Raw genomic sequence first — 27,321 nt, forward strand, 5'->3', positions numbered from 1 at the left:
TAAGGCCTCCGCGCAGACAGAAGCGACCCCAGCTGCCAGAGGCCGACCCCTTCCAACTCTCGCAGCTCTCCCCCGGGCATCGCGAGATCCCACTCCTAGCCCCCCCCACCCGCGTCATCTTCTCCGGCGGCCGCGGTGGCGGCGTCGGCGGCAGCATCAGCGACATCACACCGTCCGACGGTATCCTTCCGCCGTGCCTTCCAACTCCACTTCCTCCTCAGCCTTTTCTCCATCCGTTCCCTCCAGTGTAGCACCATCGTTGGCATTCCGTCAGTCCTGCCTGGCTGCCTTTCGAGGAAGCGACCTCGCCGCCGAGAAGGCCCCCAGGTCCGGAGGGAGCGGCGCGGACTACTCTCTCCCTCCTTGGCGGAAGGATCTGCGGAGGCGGTGTCGGCGCAGCAGCAGCAGCGGCGGCGGCGGCGGCGGCGGAGGAGGAGGAGGAGGCGGTGGCGGCGGCGGCGGCAGTGGCGGCGGCGGCGGCGCCGGTGGTGGAGGAGGCAGCAGCAGCGCATAAAGGGGCCGCCGCCGGGTGATGCGGTCCTCACTGCGGTAGCGCCCAAGAGCCGAGTCCGGGGATCTGCCAGAGGGGTCCACCCCGCCCCCTCCCCTCCCCCTACCCCTCGTTCCTCCCCCTCCCTGCCGCTGCGGCCTCCCAGCCCGGGCACCACACTTCCCTCCATCCCTCCTCCTCCCCAATCCCCTTCCCTGCTCCCCCTGCCCCGTCGCTGCTGCCTGCTGCCGCCGACCCCTCTTCTCCGGGCCGGTGCCGCTCCCCGTCTTCCCTAACCCCTCTTCAACCTCTTTCCTCCTCTCCCCCCTACGGCAAAAAATCGCCGCGGCCTAGCTCCCTCCACCTTCCCCTCCTCCCCTCCCCGTCCCTCTCCCCTATCCCCGTCCTCGCCCCGGGGTCCGCCGCCGCCCGTTTCACACAATGGCTCTGAAGAGAATCCACAAGGTAAGGGCCGGGCCCGAGGCCGGAGGGGCCTAGTCGGGCCCAGCAGGTCCGGGCCCGCGGTGCTGCTGCTGCTTCCCTTCCCTTTCTCGCTGGGACCCCTGCTGCCCCCCCACCCCGGACCACACAGCCCGACCTCTTCCCAGGCTTATCTGGTTGGCAGGGCGGGGGCTTCGTGGGGGGGGGAAGGGCCCTGCCAAGGGTTTCTTTTTTCCTCCCCCACTCCCAGTGATGGCGCCCGGGGAGGCCCGGGGTTCCCTGCCTGCTGCTAGGCCAGAGTCTGGCTCCGCTCAGCAAGCTTTTCGCGGAAGCCCACCCCCCCCACCCCCGCCACTTGCAGCTCTGGCTCTAAATCTTCGGGGTCCCACTCTCTTGGGTCATCCTCTCCAACCCCACCCCACCCCCACCCCCCGTAGCTGCGCCTCGGGGCTATTGTCCCGTAGGAGGTGGAGAGGAAGTGTGGGGTAGGAAAGTGGCCTCTTCATTTCCCCTCTCCCGCCTCCTCCAGTCCCCCTTTAGGTGGGCTAGACCTTCCCGTCTGAAGCCAGATCTAGGCCTGGTAATGAGTGAGAAACGAAAGAAAAGGCTTCCCCACCCTGTTGGGAGAACTAAAAACCCGGTGGAAGGTCGACACACATCCGCACACTCAGATTGTCGAGAAACTGTTATTGCAGGAAGTTAAGAAGGAAATAATGTGCTTTATCTGAGGGAGGGGGAGTAGAGGGAGCGCCGTTTTATTCCCTTTAGGTCGCCATGTGTACAGTCAGCAGCCTCCATTTCAGTTTGAAGTAGAACTCCTGCAAGTAGAAGATCTTTAATTTTAAAAAGGAGAATCAAACCTCTAAAGTCAGTAAAGGAATTTTGCAGAATAACTTTTCAAAAATGATTATGCATTTCCATGGAACGTGGGCATTTTTGTTCAGTCTCTATCATTACTCTTCCTCTTTCGTATAGTTGGGTTGAGTTTTTGATGGGTCAGCTTACCATTAGGTACTTCGTGATAAATTCTGTAGTTCAGGGGATAAATTTTGATGACAGTTGGAGGATAAGAAGTTTTTCCCATTGACATGAACCAAAAGTGAAGCATCAACCTATACTGTTTGTTGCTGCTACTACTCAGTTATGGCTTCTCTGTACCATTTGGAGTGGATTATTTTCTTAGAAATAGAAAGGCACCCATAGTAACTTTGATTTTGTGCATCAGTTAAATACTTAGTATTTTGGCAGTACAAGGCCTAGTGAAACATACATGGTATTTAAAATGTAAACTACTTTGAACTGGACTTCATACAGCAGTAGGCACCAATGTGATTCTTGATCTCAAAGAACTTCTGTAATTTGAGATTGCTTCTAGTTTTTCTTCTGAAGTAGATTGTCTAATGGTCTTCTTGGTTTCTAATCAGTTAAAATCAATCTCTGGCCGAATGAAGAAACAAACTAATTTTGGATAAGTAAAGATTCCTTAGGTGACTTCAACTTTTCATTGTTTAAACTGATAAATATTAGACTTTTCAACTATATTCTTTTTTATTTCTACTGCAGTATGATTTTTAACTCTTCAAGAAAAAAAAAATAAAGACTTCACAGAATCTGAATTGAAAGGGAATTTTGCCTACCTAATTCCGAATAAGAATCCTTTCCTTAACATACCTGGCCCAATACTTGCTAGGCAGCCAGTAGTATTCTTAGAGTTAAAGTTTTTTAAACTTAGTTTTTAAACTGGAAAGAACCTCAGATCATCTGGTCAGTCCTTCATTTTCCAGATAAAGAAACAGGCCATTAGAAGTTAAGCAGTTTGCCTAAAGTCATTTGAGTGAATAAATGGCTTGAACCCTGGCCCTTTAAAGACCTTCATACTTGTTATATTAAACTTTTATGTGGCTTCTTTAGTCCTCACCCCAATAATTAGTCTTGAGTTTCTTCAACTTTAATATCCCTGAAATCTGACATTAGGATAGGCATCTGATTATATCTGAGAGCATGATGTAGACATTCTAATATGCCATGCCTCATATTCGTTAATAAAGTTGTGTGTTCCATGGTTCAGTAGTGCATCAGTTTATCTGACACTGTGAAAGGAACTTTCATGAAACATTCTCATGAATGGCAACACTTCGTTTGAATCATTTTGGTGAAATTCATCTAAAAAGCACCCTTCTTTGTCCTAACAATGTCCTCAATATAAGCTGTCTTTTCTTGATGATTCAGGGGCATTATCATTGCACTGTGTTGTATATATAATGATGCCCTGAGGAGTTATTGAGAAACTCTTTTTAAAAGTTCCAGATTATTATATTTATAGTGGTTTTAAGTCTCTTCAGTTCATACATTTGGTGCCTACTATGTACAAGGTACTATATATCCTTTTTAATCCTTGTATCACTTCCTATTGTTTGCTGTCATTGTTCCTTCCTCTAGCATTGCCACTCTTGCCTTCTCATTTGCTGTTTCAAAGCTTGAGAGGCCTAAGAAACCAGATCATACTTCTTAGATTATCATTGAATAGGCTCAGAGTGAAGTGCTTGAGCCTTTGTACCTGAACTTTGTGACTTCTGTCTTGGCTGCCTCTAGACTCTTTGAAGGTGTGCTGGATAATAGGAAGTCAGATAATCACCAAACATATTAAGCACCTACAATGGGCCAGATACTATGTAGGGGATAGCAAAGGAATGAAACAGTTTCCTACTCTCAAAGTGATGAGTGAACTCTTATTAAAAGTACAGTTCTTGAAAGTTATTTTTTGAAAATTCAGTAATGCTAGCTATATTTATTACCTTATCTTATGAAGAGTAGAAAGTTGACCCTACCAAACTGGGAAGGACTGCTTTAGTGAGGTCCAAGAAAACCTAAAGTAAATCACCAAACTAGATTTTTAAAATATTTTTGTACCTATTGTATAATTAAAGCTATACTAATTAGTATAGGGTATAATACTTTTTAAAATATAAGTAGAGAGATAGTTTAACAAACTAAGATGATTACTGAGAACATTGCTAGTTTTGTAGTAAATATTTTTTATTAGGAACTATGTAGTACCATGAAAAGAACCCTGACTTTAGGCACAGAAAGCTTGGGTTCAAGTACTGTTACTTTCACTATCAATACCTTGAGTGAGTCAGTGTCTGGGCTTCCTTTTATCATCTATAAAATGGGAGAGGGGGGATGGAATTGAACTAGGCAAGTTTCTAAGGCTCCCTTAAGTCATCTGCGAATGGTATTTAGCTGTTAAAACAGGTGACTTTAAGAGATAGTGCCTCAGAAAAGATAATGTAGTAAGAAAAATAGATGTAGGGTTTGGGCTTCAGATTTAGTGATATTATGGATAATCTGCTCTTTTTTGAATTTGGGATGAAAATATAACCAGTGGATTTTGTGTTTTTTTTTTTAAACATTTGAACCATAATGTTTAACCTTTTAAAACTTGATGTTATAATAGTTTGGCCATTAGGCAAGATTAAAATTGTTTAATTGGCATAGGCTCTGGCCCTTGTTATGGTTTGCTAAAGTTGAACTAAAAACATTATAAGTGTATACTCTAACAGAAATTCGCAAAGTTTTTGTGAGTTGGAGGCTACAATGACCTGATCTGTTTCTTGCAAACGATGTGGAAAAGTTGTGACTTAGATACATCAGTGGACCCATATCTTCAAAACTTTGGGTACTCTGAATCTCTACCTGTGTGCTTCATAGTCCATACACTGAAAATTCTTCTCTGACTCTTAATATTTTGTAGAGACCATTGCTTGGAGCAGACCACTTCCTTTTCCAGTTGTCCTTGTCTTTCATGCATCTGTACATACTTGGTATATACAAGTCATTGTTGGTAATATACTTTAATCTGCATAACCCCACCACCACCATTAGGCAGCTGGTGATGAAGTGGGGAGAAATGGACCAGGAGTTAAGAAGAACTGAGTTCAAATTTAGCCTCAGGCCCTCACTGGCTCTGTGACACTGGATGAGTCACTTAACCTCTGTTTGCCTCAGTTTCAGATATAATGTGGGGATAATAATAGGGTTGTTGTGAGAATCAAATGAGGTTAATGTTTGTAAAAAGTGTTTAGCTCAGGGTCTGGCACATAGTAGGCACTTTATAAATACTTATTCACTTCCACCATCTGTCTTGGCCTGCAGTTTTTGGTTCTTGGGAGATCCTGGTGCTCCCAGTGTGTTTTATAGTCATTGTAGCATCACCAAGAGAACACTGGTGTTAAAGATGACTTTTTAAAAAAAAAAATATGTGTAAGAAATATACAGTTTAAGATTAGTTAATGGTACTATGTCGAGCTGTTAGTGCTTCATAAATAAATGCTTGGTGGAAGAATATTGTTCTGTCCTGGAAGTCCTACCAAATAGCAGTTTCCTAATACATTTATGATAAGACTTATTTTTTTTTTTCCTTCAGGAACTCAGCTATTATTTAAATCCACAGCCACCTGATATTTTATTTGGAGTGCCTCATTCTCTGTAAATGCTATTGACTGGGGGTGAGGTGGTAATTACTTGAAAACTAGCAGCAAACCAGCTTACATTGGTAATGGACAGTTCCAAAGAAGAAATGCTTCTAATATTTTTGGTCAGGTGTTTAAATTATATCTTTAGTGTAGTGTATGGGTAGTTTCCAAGATAATGTACCCCAGTGAACTCTGTTGTTGTCAAGGATCTCTGCACTAGGGGAGTAGGAAGGACTCTTCTGGCATTGCAGTAGGAGGGATGTGGTCTTAGTTGAACAAGCTGAGTTTAGGACAGATTTTTCTCTGTAAGAAATAGGTGGTTAGGTTCCCAGACCAACATGTAAAAGCCCATTTAACATGTAACATATCTCAGTAATATTTTTTGTCCATCAGTCTTTAGTTTGTGACTGGCCCAGAAAAGTCAGTTCTTAGTAGTTTTTTAATAGATATGGTGACTGAAGAATAGTGGCAGTCTGTCTATTTGTTTCAACATAACTGGTTATCACTGATTATTACCGAGTGAAGTGACAATAACTTTAGTTGAACCATGAAGTTGATAGAATCTTAAAAACTCAGATCTCAACATTCATGTACTTTTTTCCAGAGTTACTGATTAGAAATAAGTATTAAACTCTAAGAGTATTCTAAAAAATATTTAATGCAGATGGGAACTGTGTCCTTTTTTTTTACTGTAAATGTAAAGACCCTACTTAACAAATATACTATCTTCTTAATGTGTTTCTAATACTTAGTTACAGTGATAGTATATTGTTTCTTGGGCTGGAAATATTTTCCCCTAGTGACGAGTAATGTGTATATATGTAGCAAAAAGTTTATTCTCTGAACCCCCCCCCCCCAATGTGGAACACTGTTAAGAAGCATGAGCTTCTTTTTAATCTTCATGAGCTTTTTCAGGGCTACTGGTTCCCTGATTGTTATGGTGTGATTGAATGTTACATTTAACTGTAATGGAAAGTACAAGTTGGAGCTACAGAAGATTTCAATGGTATTTTTAGGTTATGACTAGCCTACTAAGAAGACTGCTTGATAGACGCAGGACAGGAAGATGTTCGAGACTCCATCTTCATCTTCAAAGTTGTTAAGTTAGAGTCATCATAGCATCTTAGAACCAGGAATAGCTTGAGAGATTATATAATTCAGTCCTTCACTGTACAGGTGAAGTGATTTGATTCACATTAGCTGTTGCTTAGTGGTAGAGAATAACCCAGGATGCTGACTGTAGACTCTAGGGTGTTTGTTCTTTCTCCTATATTGGCCTGTCACTGTTCAGAGCTGTGGCTTCTGTTAGAAAATTAATTTGTATTGTTTGTACTTTAATTGTTTTCATCTTGAGCAAAATTTCTTCTATCTTGAGGTAAGACCATATAAGAGTCACCTAAGCTTTATTATGCTATTACTGATTTAGTAGGGTAGGCCTATTCATGAAATTAGATATATTTTTAAGCATACTTGTTTCATTTTCTGTGTTGAGTAGAAATGGTATTAAATTCCAACTGTAAGAATTTTCTATTTCAAGGCAACATTCATGAACAATTTTTAAAATTTTGAATTAGTAGGATGGACCTAGCCTAACACTTCCCATTCAACAAGAATTTATTAATGAGGTGCTTGTTATATGCAGGGTATGGAGAAATTAGCAATACAAAGACACTGCTGAAGGAGCTTATGGTCTACTAGGAGGTACACAATTTATGAACAAATAAATATATACAGGATAACACAATATAAAAAATAAAGTAATTGGGATCAGGAAAAGCCTTTTTTTAGGAGGAGGGTGGCAAGTGACCTCTGTTTTGAAAAATGCAAGAAATGAAAGCACTAAATAGGTTGAACAAAATAGTACCTGTAGTAGTATCTGTTCAGAAGGGAAAGATTTCATTAAATTCTTAATGCTTTTGTCATTACGAGATGGAAAACTTGCTTTAAGTGAAGTCTCTGAAATTCATAGCAGCAATCTTTGAAAAGGTTTGTGTAATCACTTACTTTTCCAGGATGTACAGCTTTTGATCACTGTAGATTCTCCTGTAATGAACTCTCATGCTGGTGTAGTCCTTTCTGTAGAAACAAAAAAAAAAAATAAGGTTACATTTTACTTAACATTAGTAATTAACTTCAGTGCAGGATCAAAAGACTAATTAAGTGCAACAGCTTGTTAGTAACAGCAGCATAAGTTTTGAAACAGAAATAAACACTGGTAAGCCTTATTGGATATGTAACTTGAATGTTTAAAAAAAATACCAGCAAAACAGACTTGTGTGAGGGCAGCTGTAAGTTTGTTGCAAATTCTTTAAGGAACCACTGAATCCTAAGTAAGTTTGTTGGTAGTTTTAGTACTTGTTTGGAAAAAAGACCTCTCTTAGGTAAATTGTCTTTAATTCCTAAGGAATCTATACCTGTTAAATGACCCAGTCCAGGGGACAGTATCCTTCATTCAAGCCTCCGGGTAACCTTCTGGTTGCAGGCGTGACTAGAATTTGCTCTTAGGAATAAATGGGGAGAACTAAAGTTTTAATTCTTAGATTTCTAGGATAGGAAGGACAGGTTTAGGTTGATGTGGAGATTGAAGCCTCTTCCTATGGATAATTGTAGACTAATAAACCTGTGGGTCCACAGGTGCTGAATTTTATTAAAGCCCACTTGAGACTAATTGGGGGTGGGGTGGGGAGGAGTGGGACTCAGATATCACCATATTATAAGGAATGTTTTGGTCCTATCATCTTGGTATGAATTTAATTGGTACCCTGGTATTGGATTAGTTTCTTGATTTTTAAAAATAGAACTTGTGGCCTTTCCTCACATCTTACTTGTAGTCAGAAAAGGCTTTGGCTTTCAAGGTTTTAAAAAGAACATGATCTAAGTTAGTGTTCCTGTGTTAGAAGTTGTATAATTTTCTGCCAAAAATTGGGTATTAATGGGCTATAAAATTAGAAGTCAAATCTGTAAGGTGATGTGGATCCCTTGGGACATAGAAATTTCATGTCAGCTTTTTTGTCCCTTACCAATAAGAGAAAATGTCTGTTGCTAGGGTCCAGTCTGATATCAAAGGCATTTATATATTCACTTTCTTTAGTGTTCCACAGTAGTAATACCAGAAGCAGATAAACTTTAATGTTCAAGTAAACTACCTTGTAACATTTAAGTGCCTAATATGTTTCCTGCAGTGTACTTTGGGCTGAGGATACAAATATGAAAAAGAAAGACTGTTTCTGACCTCCTGGAGCTTAAATTCTAGAGGGAGAAGATAGCATACAAAAGGAAGTTGAAATTCATGGGGGGAGGTACCGGACATGAGGGCATAATAGAGAAGTCCAAAGAATACAATCTGGTTTTTAGGCTTGTTGGGATGAAGAAAATTTAGAGAAGTGAAGCACCACTACTTATAATACAACACGTCATTGTGGACTAATTATTTTTTATATGTGAATTTGGGGTTTTATGTATGTGGTTCCATTTTCATTTTTTTTATTGTCTCAGATTTCTGTTGTTAAAAAGTATTTCCATAGAAATAAAGACAAGGAGTTTAGATAGACCCAGAACATAAACATTTGATATTTCCCCTCAAATATAATGTAGGATGTTTCCTTTTGGTGGGTTTTTTTGTTTGTTTGTTTTTTGGTCCTTTTAACATCCACTTCATTTGGTTCTCAATCTAGGACTGAAGAGAAACGGTATTAAAATGTTAAAGTCTTTTTGAAAGTCTTATTAAAGTTTTGTCAGAATATGGTTTTTTTGTTCTGAAATTAGAATGTTAGATTTGGATTTCCCTACCTAGAAAACCTTTAAAGCTGTTAATAGTTATGTGAAAATGAGGTGGAAGCCTATCAGCTGTCTTCTATGGTAAGGTCTGATTTTCTTAGTTAACCCCATGTCCCAACAAGTTGAAGGAGGGGAGAAAAGATATTAACATTGTCCTTACCTCTAATACTAATCATAATTCCTCATAACCTCATCAATAGCCTGCGTAAGAAACTCGCCAGAAACAAAGTGCAACTTTTTGTAGTAGCAAAGAGATGGAAGCCACATGGTGCCCATTGATTTGGGGCAGGGTGGAATAACTAAACAAGTTATGCTACATTAATATGATGGAATATTACTACTGTACAGTCCAAGAAAGAACAAATATGACTAATTTAGAGAAGCCTATGAAGACTTACATGAACTGATGAAGGATGAAGTAAAGAGGAAACAATATATACAATATACAGCAATGTAAATGGGAAACCAGGAAAAAATTGAGCTAATTATAATCTTCAAACTTAGTTCTAGAGAAGAGGTAGAAAATATTCCTCTCTCCCTTACAGAGTTGGGGAATGTGGAATGTTGCATATAGTCAGATGTGGTGAATGTGTTGGGTTTATTGAACTGCTTTTTTCCTGCTCTTTCTAAAACTTTGTTAAAAGGGGAGACTTAGGGAGCAGAGTTTTATGAAAGCTATCAATAAAAAATAGTTATCTTTTTAAAAAAGAAGTAGCTGGACTGTAATATACTTGCATAATTAATTCACAATATCTTTATTTCCTACATAACAGATTTTAGAATTCACTGGCATACTAGCTCCTCTGTACAAATCTCAGAAGTGCTTTCTGGAAATCTTCAAGTGGTTACTCCTGCGTTGGTGGTTAGTAAGATTATATATGATATGAGTTAGTTGTTGAAGAAAAACACTTCAACTTTGAAAGTGAATGGCCACTAGAGAAAAGATAAGAAAGTGCATCTCTCTTCTTTCCTTGGATAGGTGTGGTAGACTTTGGGTGGAGAACATTGCAGTAGTTGTGTCTTGGCTTTGTTTAAATTTTTATTACAAAGGAACATTCTCTAGTTTGGGACAAAGGGAAGTGGTATCTAGAAATGACTGATGTGAAGAGAAACATAGGATCATAGATTTTGAGCTGAAGAGACCTCACAGGTCATCTAGTCAGCCCCTTTCTCTCCCCCCTCCCCCTTTCTCATCTTCTCCCTCCTGTTTTGCAGATGAGGAAATATAAACACAAGGGGGGTGATGTTGGAAAATCATTGAAAAATATGCTTGCTAAATCTATGCTTTTATTCTATAATACTCATTAGTTAAAAGTTTAAGCAGTTGCTAAAGCATGCCAACAACCTGTGCAAGGATGCCCAAACTTAACTGCATGTTGAGTCTTCTTGTATGGTACTTTATCCCACAATCCATATATTACTAGGCATAGGTGAAATAGAAATACATGACAAAGGGAGAAGTTTTGTTCATAATTTAAATCCTTCGTTTCTCCTGTTGTCATTGTGCTGCATTGTGTCCTTCACAAGACTACTAAACTTGGTAGCCCAAACTATGGAAGTGAATAAGATTGCCAAGAAAGACGATGGAGAGAAAAGAGAAGAGGGCCAAATAGAGAATTTTGAGGGACAGCTTTATGCTTGGGTGGGTATGAAGGAGATGAGGAACCAACAAAAGGGACAAGAAAGGAGAGGTGTGAGAAGAAAACCAGGGTTTCTTTGAGATAAAGAAAGGGAAAAGCCTTCAGTGGTAGGAGAGTCAGCAGTGTAATAATGCTATAGAGAAATTAAGAATGATGAGGACTGAAGAAAAAGCCACTGGTAATTGAACGTCTTTAAATGGTTTTTCCCAAAGCATCTACTCATTCTTCTCTGTTAACATAAGCTTTGTATTGGTTTTTGTTTGTTTGTTATTTAAAACATAGACTAGTCTGTTACTGACTTTAATAAATCACATCCTGTGGTTGTTTTTTTTGGGAGGGGGGTCAGAAGTGTTTTGAGTAATTGTTTTTAAATTATATTTTAAAATAATATACGGGGTATAATTTGAATCTTAAATATAGATTCCTCTTTCCTTCTTCCAAACTATTTGTAAGTACATAGTTTCTCAGCCCACCAAAATTGAAACAGCATGATTTTCAGCCAGTTGGTAGTCTATACTACATAAAAAATATCGACAAAATCAATACAAAAGTTGACCCAAACAACGATCAGATTGACTGGAGTATACTTTTTCTTTAACCTCAGCAAAGTGTCTGCAATCTTTTGACACTACAAGGGAAAATATAAGTTTCTAAAATTTGTAGACATTGATATAATTGGAGATAAAATCAGTCAAAAACAGTGCATTAGGTTTCCAAGATTTCATCTCCAGGTTAACAAATTCAAGTGCATATCCTCTAATTGAAAATAATCCAGAGGGGGCAGCTAGGTGGCGCAGTGGATAGAGCACCGGCCCTGAAATCAGGAGGACCTGAGTTCAAATTTGGCCTCAGACCAAACACTTACACGTATTAGCTGTGTGACCCTGGGCAAGTCACTTAACCCCAATTGCCTAAAAAAAGAAAATAACTCAGAAAGCAATGCTTGACTGTTGATTTGGTGGGATTTGTTGGAAAGGAACAAATCAGGTGGGGTGCTATTTTCTTTTCCTCTTAATAGCCTATGCTCACCACTTTTTAGTATCCTCAAAGTATCCCAGGATGGAACTTTTTACTCTTTCCTCTCTTTTCCCTCTCTTCTCCAGGTTGGGGCCATGGTGGTGATCAGTGTGATGTGTGTTAGAGGCATTTCTTGCCAAAATAACCAAAGTGCTTTTTTGGTGTCTGTGGATCACAGATGTACCTCCTGACAGCATCTTTCCCAAACTCTTGCAGACATCTTGAGGAATAACATACTTACTAGGCAGATGTCATCAACACCAGGAGTCAGCTGGAGACCCTGGCTATCCAGGTGCCAGAGAGCAGCCTCTGGTATTACGATGTTTCCTTCACAGCTAATTCCTCAGGACCCTCCCAAAATAGTGGCATCAGCTAGCCTAACTGTCCACTTTCTGGAAACCTTGCTGTATCTCCTTCCCTTTGTCAAGTCTTGAATTGCACATTAGAGATATATTTAGAGGCATGTGCCTTGATGACTGAGAACTCTAAATTGGGTGCATTGAAGTAGGGGAATACCAATATTATCTTTCTCTAGTAGCCTGTTCTGTCTCTCCTGTGTCGTACTTAAATGGGACAGGGGTGTGGATTTACTTTGGAGTAAAAAATTGAGCAAAATATCACTAATAAGAAGGAGACTCTCCAAATTTGAGAGTTTTTATTAAATACTGTGGGTGTTTGGAAATAATTAAGTGCATTCAAACTAGACAAACAAAAGACTTTACCTTTTGTTAATTTAAAAAAAAAAACTTTGGGGGCAGCTGGGTAGCGCACTGGATAGAGCACCAGCCCTGGAGTCAAGAGGACCTGAGTTCAAATCCAACCTCAGACAGTAACATTTACTAGCTGTGTGACTCTGGGCAAGTCACTTAACTGCAGTTGCCTCACCCAAAAAAAATCAACCAAACCAAAAAAAAAAAACACCTTTCAAGGGAGATTGATTTAATAGGTGTTTTCGGAGGTACTTGAAAGTCAGTATAGTATAGTGGGCAGAGAGCTGACCTTAAAAATCAAAAGTCTTACCTCTGACACATTGACTTTGTGACTTTGAGCGAAGTCACTTAACATTTCAGTGCTCTGAGCAGCTAAGTTGTGGATAAGTATCTGACCTGCATTAGTATAGGGAGTTTTCCTTATCTGAGAGTTCTCTATACCAGTAAAATCACAGGTACAGCCCCCATTTTTTTTTCTAAGATGCTTAAATTCAAGTATTTGATAGCTTTTATTCTATGATTCACTTGGGTGTTCCAGTTAACACAGCATTAACCAGGAGTCTCATGTCTAGGGGGCTCTGTTTTGTTAAATTCCTAATCGATTAGCTTACTATCTTAGGGTAAACATTGTTAATATCAATTCTCATTTCATAGGAGGTGAGGCAAAATGCACTGAAATAAACATTTCCTGAAAGTTTTTTGCTCTGTGTCATGAGTTTATTCATGTAATTTTTTTGGGGGGGGTTAATGTTCAACTCTAGGCTGGATGCTGTGGTGTATATAGAATAAAATTAAGTATCACTATACTCCTGTGGGTGGGGGCGGAGATTCTAACACGAAACATTGAGAAATGAAAAAGAGAACATAATTAAATGCTGTAATATAGTATGCACTCAAGGTGCAAAAGGAAAGCAACAGAATGGGGGAAGGCAATAACTGATAAAAATTTATTCAAAATATATGGAGACCTTGTTACATAAGGTCCATACCCTTAGATGAGTGGTCACAGGAGTTAAATGCACTTTACATGTGAGGAAATGGACCTTAAATCTCACAGGGAAAAAGTGCAAATTGGAAAGAGCTTTTAAGGTACTGTTAAATAACATACTTATTCAAATCAGTTAGCCCTTTTTGGAGGATATAAGCACCAGGTAGTCAATCAACAAGTATTAGGTGCTTACTACTCTGTCCCAGGTACTGTGCAAAGTGCTGGGTATACAAAGAAAGGGAAAAACATAGTCATCACTGCCACCCCTAGAACCTCACATTCTAGTGGAGAGTGATAAATAAGAACTAATCTCTAATTGAAGAGCACTGAAGGAGGTGAGGGAAGACAAGTGGGGAAAGGCAGTAGCACAAAATTGGGAGATGGAATGTCATGTGAGGAACAGCATGTAGACCAGTTTACCTGGTTTGTAGAGTTTTTGGAAGAGACTAAGTGTAAGATAACTGGGAGGTAGGAAAGGACCAAATTGTTACGGGATTTAAAAACTAAGCAAAGAATTGTATATTTTATCCTAGAGAGCTCAAATAGGGAGCCATTGGAGTTTAAATGGAGGTGGGTAACTGGGTCAGACATGCACTTTAGGAAGCTTATTTTGGCAGCTGACTGGAGGATAGACTGTAGTAGAGAAAGACTTGAGGCAGAAAAACCAACCAAGAGGCTATTGAAATGGTCCAGGTGTGGGATAATGAAAACTTACTGGCTGTTCGAATGGGGGGAAAAAAGGGGGATGTATGGAAGAAATGCTGTAAAGGTGGAATTGTCAAGACTTTCCAACAGATGAGAAATAAAACAAGCTTGGGTGAAGAGTCAGGGATGACTTAACCAAGGATGAGAACCCTGGGGATGAGGAGAATAATGATGCCTTTACAGTAATAGGTAAGTTCAGGAGAGACCATGATAAGGGGGAAAGAAAGAGTTTTGCTTTGGTTGTTTTGAGTTCAGGATATCTATAGGACATCGAATCTGAAATATCTAAGAGGCAGTCAGTGGTATTAAACTGGATGATACTCAAGAGACTGATCAGGGATAGATAAATAGATGTAAGAATCTTCTGCATAGGGATAATTGAACCCAGGAGATCAGAGGATAAGTGAGAGTGTATAGAGAGAGAATATAGTTCAGGACAATATCTTGGCAGATACCCACATTTAATGAGCATAACCTGGAGGAAGACCTAGCAAAGGAGACTTCAGAAGGGTCAGAAAGGTAGGAGGAGAACCAGAGCAGTGTCACAGAAACCTAGAGAAAAGAATCCAAGGAAAAAAAGGGTGGATAACATTGTCAGGGGTTGCAGAGAAATCAAGAAGGATAAGGATTAAGAAGAGGTCATTAGGTTTGGTAATGGAAGGATCTTTGTAACTTTAGAGAAAACAGTTTCAGTTGAATAAGGTTGAAAGCCAGACTGCAGAGGGTTTAGAATGCAAGGAGAGGAGTAGAGGCATACTTTTTTCATATGTTGCTAGTGACTCCATAAATTGGTCCAGTCTTTCTAGAGAAGAGTGATACATGAGTAGCTTCAAAATAGTTGCTTCTTTTGGCCTAGTAATTCATCTTTTGGAAATAAATCATAAGAAAATACTCCAAAAGAGCATAAATTGTTCAAATAGGTTAAGATTACTATTTGTAATATCAAAATATTAGAAACAACTCACATGCGTCCTAATAGCTAAGAGAACTGTGGCGTATTAGTAGACTAGAGCACTCTGTCTCCGTGTGTGTGTGCGCTCGCATCTAAAAAGAACAACCAATATCTAGATTGTCAATAAAGACAAATTGCATATGAAAGACTGGAAGAAAAACCAATAACTAGCACTCATATAGCACTTCTAAGTTTGCAAAGTGCTACACATGTATTAACTCATTTGATCCTCAAACCAACTTTGGTGGTGTAGGTTCTATTAGCCCTATTTTACAAATGAGGAAACTGAGACCAAGAGAAATAAAGTGACTTGCCCAGGGTCACAGCTAAATAAATATAAGAGGCCAGTTTTGAACTTGGGTCTTAGTGATGCCAGATTCAGAACTCTATCTACTTTGCTACCTGGATGTCCCTTAAAAAAACAAACAAAAAAACCCAGCAATAGTAAAATCACCTTAGCTGCAACTGTGTCAGTAGTTGAGAAAATATATTACAAATCCTCTTTTGCTCTTTTCAGTGGTTTCAGAAAAGAACCAAATAATCTAATTACAAGTTCAGAACTTTAAACTATAGCCCTACAAAAATGGTAGAAACATCCCATGGAGATAAAGTGAGGGCTTGAATAGTCATGAAAGGATCTTTTTTTCCTCATCCTAAAGTAGAGTGATTCCAGTTTGAAAGTTAATTGAGTTCTGGTTAAAGCAAGGCTTTTTACTGTAATTTGTACCATCTCTGAAGAAAATTTTATCAAGCGAAGGTCTTAACATCTTTATTTTACATTATTCCCCTTTACATATTCTGCATTCCAATGAAATTCCCCGAAAACGTTCTATCTCCATCCTCTACTGGTTTATGCAGTTTTCTGTATCTGGAATAATTTCCTTTCTCATCTTTGCCTTTTGGAATCCTCTTCTTTTGACGCTCAATGTAGGTGAACTTTCTCCTTGAAGCCTTATGTGAAGTATTCCCTTCCCTCCTAAAATTGTCTACTTTTTATTTTTCTGTGTACCTGTTTTATCTTCCCCTTCCTGGGTAGAATGTAAGCTCTGTAAGGGCAGAGACATTTTTTGTGCATTCCTGGCACCTTGTGCATAATTAGGTGCTCAATAAACATAAGTATCAATTTTTATCTTTTTATAGTAGTGGAACACTAATAGTATAAGTTTGTTGACTATATCCTGTCCACTACTATTTCTAAAAAGCTTTTCTCAGAGACTTTTTTTCTCCCCTGACTTACAAAAGAGACCTCACTGTTTTGTGGCTTCTTGACTTAAAAGTTTTTTTATGTCTTTGAGACTTTGAAGTGTGATTTATTACATAATAAAGAGAAATCTCAGTATCTATAGTGTATTTTGTATTCGTTGCTGTTTTGAACCTTAGAATAATCAAGATAGGCTTGCCTAGCTTATTGTGAGTATACACCTATTTTTGGAATTTAAAAATATGCTAATTGATTTCCCAAATTATTATGGGGCACTTTAAGTATTAAAAGCATTCAGGATATTTGTAGTACAAGACACTTTGATTAGTGAAATTTATACTGGTTTTTAATGTCTTGCTATAGTTTTTTAACAAAATCTCTTAACCTGGGGCCAAATTTTTTTTTAAAATCTGTGTAAATCTAATTGGTATTTTATGTATTTAAAAACATTCTGAGAAGGGGTACAGGTGCACATGGGCTTTACCATGCTCCCTGAGGAAGGTGTTCATGACACAAAAAGTTAAGAACCCCTTCTCTAAAGACTGTATGGTTCTTGTCAATCTCTTCAAATAGTTATGGTTCATAGGAAAAATGTTCTTGATCACTTAGAAAACCATTTAACTCTTTTTTTCTTTTAAAGCCAAATGTAACAATCATATCTTGCAAAAAACAAAACAGCAGTCTTTTAACGTGCTATTGAATAAATAGTATTGATATTCTTTCCTCTAACTTAAAATCAAGATTTTTTTTCATTTTATCATTTATCCAGAGTTCCCTTTGTATAATTTGTATAATTTGTATAATTGATATATACTGTTAAAAAAAATTGAAACCAATTCTGAACATCTGACAGCTATTTAAGTATGAGTTTGTGGATTTTTTTTTTAATTCAATAAGCAAATTGATCAAAAGTGTACAATCCTAGTTAGGATGTATCAAATTATGTATTAAGCCTACTGTGTGTCAGGTATTGAGAATACAAATACAAAATTGAGAACAGTACCTGCCCTTAAGGAGCTAACATTTTACTTAGAGGAGGTAGGTGGGTAAGAATACATGTTCATAGATAAATACAGGATACATGCAAAGTAATTTTGGGGATGGGACACTAAGGACTTAAAGAATCAAGAAAGACCTTTTGAAGGAAGTGCCATCTGTAGTTGAGCTTTAGAGGGAGCTGGAATTAAAGAGCCATCGGGTGAAGACATGCAAATATAGAGGACTGCCTGTACAGAGGGCAGGGATGAAGCCTAGGGATAAAATATCCTTTATGAAGAATAGCAAGGAGGCCATTTGGAGTACCAGCTATGGTATCTTCTCATTCAGACTGATAATACAAGCTTTCCATTGATTCATTAAGTTTTATGGTTTGCCTACTTTGCTGGAATAAGAAATAACAAATGCTATAGTTACCCTGATTTCTTTACTCTTTCCTCCCTTTCCCCTATCTCAAGGCTCTTTTCCTCTTCTGATTACCTGGTTTTGTATCTGTCTCAGATCATATATACATTTTAGTAGAATGTAAGATACTTGAAGGCATGAACTGGTTCTCATTTGTCTTAGTGTCTTAATATTCCAGTGTTTGGTACAATGCTTTCTTTGCACATGGTGAAAACTGAGACTACTATAATGTGGGAATACTAAATCCAGTTACTTCTATATAAAGCACCTGTTCAACACAGTTGTCAACCTTCCCTCCCCAACTCCCACCCCCATCACCAGTACCACAACCCCCTCAAGGGGCTTTTGCCATTAGAAATTGAAAGTAAAATTTGAAACTGAGACTTGACTGCATGGTATGTGGATTTAGAGCTGGAAGTGGAGAGGTACCTCAAAGGGTATCTAGTCCTAATTTTACAGTAGGCAAGTTAGGGCCCTGACAGTTGAAGTATTTGCCTAGTATCATAATGAAATAGGTAGAAGATTGAGAATTGTAACTCAGATCCTCTGACTGAAAGTTCAACACACGTTCTGCTGTACTATCATTCTACAGACTTTATGGCCTAAAATTTTCCGACTATGCTTCCTGTAACAAGTTCACACTAAAAATTGGTAGGATCTGTTAGTATTAAAATGAGGACTTTACCATTTCTGAGTGAAATAGGGATAATAAGCCGTTTGAAAAACAGAATGGGATTAATTTCAGAAGAACCAAATGAGTAAGATCATAGAGTTGGAAAGGGACCGTAGAAATTATTTAGGCCAACGTATTTTATGGATAAGGAAAGCATAGAAGTTAAATGACCTGCCCAAAGTAACACAGGTAGAAAATGGCAAGGCTTGAGATTCTAGTATAAGGCTCATTCCACTATACAGTCTCACTTTAGAGAAAAAAAAAAACAATGAGGTTAATATAAATCTATGATCTTGTCTCCACTTGTTCATGGCTATATATAGTGTAAAGAAAAAGTGACTCCAGGAGACTATGCCTAGGACTTACAACTGGCATCTGAAAGGAAGCAGTGATTCCAAAAGAACCTGAAATGGTAGAAGTGCCACCTATGCTCTTAAGAAAAGGAGAGGAATTTGTTAGAATCTACTGTAGAAAATATTTTCCCCCTTAAACCTTGTTCTCGTAACCCTGGGGCTTACTGGAATTAAGAATGATACTGACCTGAAGTAGGAGCCTCTTACCTGGCTTTGGTGTGGGTGGATCTTTCAGAGCAGGAAACCATGCATGCAGCGGATTCTCTTCCTTCCTCTCCTTCCTCTCTTGCTTGCTTTACTTTGAAAAGTAGGGTGCTGTTTTTTTGTTGTTTTGTTTTGTTTTATAAATCTGTCTTCGTAGTTTCCTTGTGTTCAAAGATTATTGTCCCGGGTTTGACTAGACCCTGGGTGGTGATCCTTGTTTAGTTTTGAGTTTGTTTGAATTTTATTGGTTCTAGGAGAGGAAGCCAAAAGCAATTTTTAGATAGTATAGTCTGTCATAGTGGTGGACTAAAACCACTGAAGTTTTTGGTGGAGAAAGCTGGATAGTAACTTAGTGCACTTAAAGAAGTTACAGTTTTTTCCAGGGAAATTTATTTTTAGAATCTCTTACTTTAAGGTAGAATGTCCTGTGAATTGTGTTTTTTTTTTTTAAGAATGTGCATGTGTAGACACTCATGAGGAACTATTTTTTTTTCATTGTAAATTTCCCTGACATCTATTACTTCAGTTATTCACAGTTCTTTATTTGCTGTATGTTGCATTCTTCTCACAACTCTTCAGAGACTAATATTCTATTATCCAAAGAACCACATAATATCATTGGTAGAATTTTGGCATTAAAAAGATAGTCCTTCATTTATGGGTAAAGTTTTGGGTTATTAAAATAATTTTGCAATTTCCTGAAGGGGGGGATAGCAGTGAACAGCTTTTATATATGCCACCACTATCCTTGAGATGTCAGGGAAGTAAGTGGAACCTAGGTAAACTTATTGGAGGACAGGAACAAGACTCTCACAGGATGGACAGATAGGGTTTTGATCTGTATCCTTAGAAGGAACATTAATAGCAGTGAGGTCAAAGATTCACATTGAGTATGTAGGTACTAAAATGCTAATTCAATTCACTATCCCTGTTACCTTGCTTAGGAATTTGACAAGTGTGCTGGGGTCGTGCTGACCTTTCGTATCCTTTAACCTGGCTGTTGGAGGTTCTTATTCTAATGTTTTTTAGGCCAAGTCATAAACATCTCTTATTAGTTACTTGGTCTGCTTTATTTTTCTGCAGCCTTGATGTTGACTTTAGTGTTGCTTCAGATATTGAGGTTAGCAAGCTATCTGCCTTAGAAGAAGGTAGTGTATTCCTCCTTTACAGAAGGGATTAAGTGGAGATTGTAAGACCTTTTTGGGGGTGTTGTAGACAGTATTTTGCTTTTGATACAGATTGGACTTTGTGACCTCTGTTGTCCTTCAAATTCTATCTATATTTTTGTCTAGCTAGCCCTAACCCCTTTAATTTCCTGGTATTGCAGAAGTATTACTTCTAATATCTTCATATTATTTTCTTCTGTCATTAAGGTTAACAAAGTGTTGTATTTTCAACAATACAATGTAGTAGAGAAAGCATTGGATTTGGAGGGAAGATTCTGAATTCAAGTCCTGATTTACCTAGTGGTAATTTTAATGCCTTTAAAATTCATTTCACTTCTCTGGGTCTGTTTAGAATGGTTTGCCTATCTCACAGGGTTGCTGTGAAGATCAAATGAATCATATTTATAAACTACTTTATAAATGACTTATTGTTCAGCATCTCTAAGATCTTTATTCTGTAGCACATTTTCTTTCTTCTTTTTTTTTTTTTAAAGGCAATTGGGGTTAGGTGACTTGCCCAGGGTCACATAGGTAGTGTCAAGTGTTTTGTCTGAGGACAAATTTGAACTTAGGTCCTCCTGACTTCAGGGCAGGTGCTCTATCCACTAGCTGCCCCTGTAGCACAGTTTTAAAAAATATATAAAAAGAGGGGAGAGGGGGAAGGATGCTACATGTCCCTAAATCTTTTCTGAAATTTCCACCAAAAACTTTAGTGGTTTTGATAAGGCCATATAAGGAGTCAAATAAGAGCCTATTATCCTTAGCTTCCTAGACAAAGGGTTTTCTACCTTGGTGTCTCTCAACTTTTTTTAGTCTTTTGATAGCTATAGTTCACCATAACTTGTTTCCTTTTTGAGCCCATGTATTTTATTTTATGCATCTAAAATATCATTCTGAAAAGGAATCCATAGGTTTCACCAGACTGCCAGAGGGGGGACTGTGACACAAAAAAAAAGGTTTAAAAATTCTTGCCCAAGACCAAAAACAATGTTTCTCAATTGAACATATTTATTACTTTCATGAAGATCAGTGTGGAAATTCCTTACTATGTAAAAAGGAAATTACATTGTTGTCAGTTTAGATACAAATAAACTTTGTAGAAGTAAGCATATGAAAGCTAGAAGCTATGAAAATTGTTTATGGCCCTTAAAATCCAAAGGAGTTATATCTTTGCAACTGTGCCTTATCTTCTGAAAGTATAGCTTAATACCTCCAAATATAGAAATACCTTATAGAGAAACTGAATAGTAACTTAGTGCACTTGAAGTTGCAGGTTTTCCAGAGGAATTTATCTTTAGGACCTCTTAGCTTTAAAGTAAGATGTACTGTAAATAGGTTTTTTGGTTTTTTTTTTTTAAAGAATTTTATGGATTTTCAGTCATATCAAAGGACTTTGTTTTAACCTCTTTCAAATAGTAACTCCCTTAATTTAGTGGTGGAAAAGAGGTACAAAATGATATGCATCCTTAGACACAGCCATTATGTTGATTTGTTTTTCTTGACTGCATATTTGTTGTAAGGGAAGGGCATCTACTGGGGTGCAGTGGGGGAGAATGGACTAGTGGATAATGATGGATATTTAAAAAGCATCAATAAAATATTTTTTCAGCTTTAAAAAGTTTGCTAATTTGGGTATTGTACATTTCATTAGGTATTTATGCTTTTCAGTGGGGAACAGTTGTTTATGGGAAAGAACAAATTACTACCTGAATTTTGGATTTGACCTTACCTTAACATGTTTTGACCTATATCTATGCTACAAATCTGAATACAGGTCAATTTTAACTGGAGCAGAAAAGAAGAAAAAATTACTTTGTGAATATGAATTTAGTTAAAACCACAAACTTTTAAAAGAATGTAACGTATTAACATGTTTTAGTGTTGTATTTAGATCATTACCAGTATTAGTAGCTTTTATTAGCTTTAAGAATAATTTTATTCTAATTACTTTTTCTACTCTTTTTCTATTACTATATTGGTCAGAATATAGGCCACAGTTTTTGGTGATTTTGTTTTTTTTTAACTCCCAAGACCTGTCTTTCACAAAACTCGAATTCAGTGTATAATTGTACTCATGGTAAAAGAACAAATGTAAGTGACAAAATAAAGAAAGCAGTAATCATAAAAGTATTTAAGACTTCTTTATTAAAGCAAATCTGCTGTAAAATTTTTATACAGTAATTTTTGTGTACCTATTTATCTTCTCCCTCCCTCATCTCATTTTAGTGCTGTAATCTATATTTAAACCAAGACTACTTTTTCATCTGGATGTAGTTGACAGTTTTATAGAATATATAAAAATTAGCATACCTGTTAGGTTTTACTGTCTACTGCAGTTTTCATGAAGGATAATCTTAGGGCCTCTGAATCTCTCTCCAGACAGAAAATTCTTCTAATCTCACTGTTTCTACTACTACTACTACTAGGTGAATAACCCCCAATTTCTCTTGAGTCTTAACCTAAGGATAAAGTCCATAATCTTTAGCCCAGTATTCTTACTGCAAATTAGCTTTCTAACTATAGTACTACTCTTTACCTTCAGAGATTTTCTTCCACAGACATCTTGCTTCCCTTTGGATTCACAGTGCATTCTTTCTTATGGTTTTGTTTTCTGCATTTCTCTTTACCTAATGAGTCTCAGAGACCATCTTGTCCAACCTTTTCATTTTGCTGATAAGGAAACTGGGGTCCAGGGATGTTAAGTGACTTGCCCCAATGTCACTCCAGAGTAAGCATCTAAGGTAAGGTTTGAACCTCCATCTTCTGATTACAGAGGAAATGCTTTTTCTACTGTACCATGAAGGTTTCCTGACTGCTCTCAACCCACAGTGATTGGACTTTTAACTCTTAGAGCATTTGTGTTTGTACCTGGGCATGACTCTTGTAGTTCCTTATGGTAACATATATTTTGTCTTGTCTTTTACTGCTATATAACTTTGGGATTTTTTTTAACTTTTTATGTATATACATTCAACAAACACATTTAGCATCTACTATGTTAAGTTCTGGGGAGGTACAGTGTTCAGATAAGATTAGTTATAACTTTAATATAATTTATAGTCTGATAGTGTGCATATTCCCCTCCTGGATCACTGCCTTGTTGTGGCAGAGGGGCTTGTGTAGCTCAATGAAACTATGAGCTATGCTGTAAAGGACTACTTAAGATGGACAGGTCATAGTGGAGAGTTCTGACAAAAGGTGTTCCGCTGGAGAAGGAAATGACAAACCACTCCAGTATCTTTGCTAAGAAAACCCCATGTACAGTATTAAAATTTGGCTGGTGTGCTGTGGTCTATGGGGTCATGAAGAGTTGGACACTGCCGAACAATAAAGTGTGTATATTATCTCATCTAAATGATTGCAGTCTCCTTGAGAGTAGGAATAAACTTCTACCTTAAAAAAATACTAGTCTATGATATTTAGCACAGTGCTGTGTACATAGCAGGTCTTAAATAAATATCTGTTGAATTGAAGCTTCTGTATTAGATTATTGTGAGTATTCTTAACTTTTTTTTTAAGTATACTTAGCTTTTCTGTGCCTTGTTCATCTATGGTTCTCCCACCTTCTTTCGATTTTCTATGATTAGGTCTGAAATCTAAGAGAAGCAATATTGAAGGAAAGAAATAGAATTTGGTAACAAATATATTAGGACTGTTTGTAGGAGGTTTTATCTGTAGCTGTCCTTTGCCATCCTAATCTCTGCCCAAACTTCAGTTATTTGTAATCCTGTAAGGAGACTGCTGATTTCACAGCCACTGTTGATAGGCTGTTTTCAGCTGCTTGCTACTAGCTAGAAGAGAATGGAAAGGCTTAAATAACTTTGGGGAGCCATGGCAGACAAGCTGGGTAGGGATGGATATTTAAAGATTCTTTGCTTATTGCATATGTATTCTTAGTGACTTCTTGAGATTGTTGATTAAGCTAGTCAGTGGCTGGCTGTAGGAGAGAGTTGTATTCTAGAACCTTCTTGAGAAAATGGAAGACTGTACAGGAATAAACACAAATAAGAGACCTTGGTGCCTTTGCCAGCAAAGTTCTCCTTTCCTTCCACATTGAAGATGCTATTCATCCTCCCAAGCTTAGTTTAAATAAGCCTCTCTCCCTTTCCTCCTTTGGATCTTTCTTTCACTTTATAAAATGCTTCTTGTGGAGGTTACCATGTTATGCTTTGTAATTTATCAGTTGCTTATATACTTGCTTTTTTCTCCCTTCTGAATTGTAAGCTGAGGGCTGGGACTTTGTGTTTGTTTCCTGTTGTACTCGATACATAATTTTTGAAGGGTCATAGATTTAGAGCTGTAACACAGACATGTCAAACATGTGGCGTGTAGTCACTAATTTTCCCAGGTGCAGCCTAAACCAGATTAAAATATAATTGGGAAATACTTAATAGACATAATAAACATAATTTTTACATTTTAAAACTTGTTGATATTTGGCTTGAAAGGATCCTTAATGTATGAGTTAATGGCCCCCCCCTTTTTTTTTAATTTGACAGCACCACCCTGAGGGACCTTACCAACCCTCACATTTTACAGATTTCTTTGATTTGTCCAAGGTTTTACAGTTAACTCAGCCCAAACATAAACCCAGGTTTTCTGACTCTCAAGAATTAGCACTCTTTCCACTACATCCATGCTGCCTTTGGCTATTTTGAATAACTTTTATTTCCTATGATTTGGACTCTAAACTTGTATTAATGGAACATATGTCTGGCTCAGCATTTTATTTTTTTCCTTTAAAGCAGACCCATTTTATAGTTGTCCCTTCTTAAATGACACTAGTCAAATATGGGTAGCTTAGACAGATCTGTCTCACAAATAAAAATAATGATGCTTCTGGATTTTATTCCTTGATGTCACCTTAATGTAAAAATGTTAACTCTTGTTTCGAATAGAGTAAAAATTGAAAGAATTGCAGCTTAAATCCATATACTTGATAGGTTTGCAAAAAAAAAAAAAAAGCTTGCTAAATTCCTATTATAGCTCTTTTGGTGTTTTAGTTCAAAATTTTGAAAATAAGAATTTTCTAAAATCCTATATTTAACTAGAAACATTGCTACAGTATATAAAAGAGATGCATGCTTTGGTGATAGTATAAAGTTTTTTATAGAAAACATCTGTGGTAGAATTAAGGAGTTATAAGACTTCCTTCTTCCAAACCCCTCCATTTTTCCCATTCGATTCCTTGAGATATATGGAAAGACCAACACTTTAAAACTAGAGGTGTTTGAGGGTTGAGGTGTAATACATACTACTATACCTGGATTTATGTCTTACATTTTAGAACTATTTGAGTTGAGACCCAAGTTCCTGGGTCTCCTTATTTTGTACATTCTTCTAACACACTAGTGATACCAGTGCATATAGAAAGCATAAATAACTAAGCAAAACGCTTTTGTTTTAGTTTTTAGAAGCAGAAAATTTCAGACCTTAAAAAGAAACAAAAGTTCTGATTCCAATTTGAAAACTGTTTGCCTTTGCTGTATAATAATAGAACATTATTATTAGGAGGGAGCTCCAGAAATTTTCTGTATCCTTATTTTAACAGGATTTACCTACTAAAATCTGAAATGTTTCACTCTTGACCAGAAAAGTAGATAAATGGGGGAAAGGGAGAGTAGGGAAGAAGATACTTGTAGCTCCTGAACAAGAATACCAACTTTAATATAATATAATTCTGAAGACTCATCTGAAGTTAATATTACATTGTCATCAGGATTTTTAGGTTGGTCCCTGGGAAGAGGAGGCCAGTGGAAAAATAGGGCAAAGAGACTGCGTAATCCTATAAAAAGTACAACTCTGAAAATGATAAGATTTCAGTATCCTCCTACCGATTAAAACTCTCCTCTCTTTTTTAAGGAGTTGAATGACCTGGCACGTGACCCCCCAGCTCAGTGTTCAGCTGGTCCTGTTGGAGATGACAGTAAGTACTTAATGAAATCATTCGGAATCTGTATAGTTCAAAGTGCTATGTAGGACCCAGAGAGGAGTCTTCTTTATGAGAGCATGTACTGTAAGATAATAGAGCAGATAATATGCACTTTTCTTAAGTTACCTTTTTTTATTTTTAAGTAGTTGCACTATGTATAACTTTAACTTGCCTGCAGAAGCTTACTTTTGGTAGCCAGAAGGGTACAGTTAGAAGCTGGCTGAAACTCTTAATATGTTTATCCCATAACTACTATGAACTCCTTCCATTTTATCCACTTAGTATAAGTAGCCTGTTTCCTACCCTACTTTTTTGGGGGGGGGGGGCAGGGGTGGCAAGGATATTTCAAGCATAAGATCTTGACTTCAGTTCTAAATAGCAAGTTGTCTTCCTTAAAAAGCACATGAAGAGACTTGAAAGTGTTTTGTGTGTTTTTATGTTGAAATGTACTTAAGAATACTTTAGTATTTAGTCAATGTCAATAGTTTGAGAGTTCAGGATACTCTCACTTACTAGTACCTAAAAGAACTCATTGCATAGACTTAGCACTACTGTTAATAGCTAGCTGTAAATTATATTGTCTCTATTTTGGTGTAGCATTTTCTTTTGCCATCCAGTTGCCTAGCCAACTTTTCTAGAGGAATGTTTCAGATAATACTTCTCATTCTGAAATCCTTGAGTATGTTCATGCCTATGACTCACAGAAAATTGAGATTTTAAAGTAGAATTAACTTTTTAAAGCATTTGTACAAGATAACATTTTTTCCCCACCTGGGTTGTGATGATAATAAGTATGGGATTAGAGTATCTTATTAAGATTTTGTAATTTTTTTCTAAGGCTGTGTGTATGGGTGAACTCAAGTTTGCATAGTGCATTAAGAACTAAAGGGGAAGTCTTTAAAAGGATTCCTTTATGGTTGAAGGGGATGGGTATGGGTGTATTAATTGTGTAAATATGATAAATGATAAACTTAAAACTAAATGATGAAAAAAATCTTAGTGTTTTTCCCCCTTCTTCTGGCCCATTCCATTAAGTATTTAAGGATTTAAAAAAAAAAAAAGATAGTGATATGCTTCTTAGAGACAAACTATCTCCTTCAAATTGTCCATGTAAATGTAGTTTTTCCTTTCAGCAGGATTTTCAACCAGAATTCTCAAAGCTGAGAAATCAGTTGAAAAGTTCCACCATAATAACA

General features: G+C 37.7%; 1 protein-coding gene across 1 annotated transcript in view; it reads left to right on the forward strand.

The window, feature by feature from the left end:
- Positions 1-496: 496 nt before the first annotated feature.
- UBE2D2 (ubiquitin conjugating enzyme E2 D2) overlaps positions 497-27,321 on the forward strand; it is a 42,750-nt gene continuing 15,925 nt past the window's right edge. Inside the window, exons 1-2 of the mRNA XM_027856546.1 lie at positions 497-955; positions 26,056-26,119. Coding sequence (XP_027712347.1) covers positions 932-955; positions 26,056-26,119 — 88 coding nt within the window. The 5' untranslated portion in view covers positions 497-931. The remainder of the gene's footprint in view (positions 956-26,055; positions 26,120-27,321) is intronic.

This window comes from Vombatus ursinus, unplaced genomic scaffold, assembly GCF_900497805.2.
Source record: "Vombatus ursinus unplaced genomic scaffold, bare-nosed wombat genome assembly UNPS02011572.1, whole genome shotgun sequence".
NCBI lineage: Eukaryota > Metazoa > Chordata > Mammalia > Diprotodontia > Vombatidae > Vombatus > Vombatus ursinus.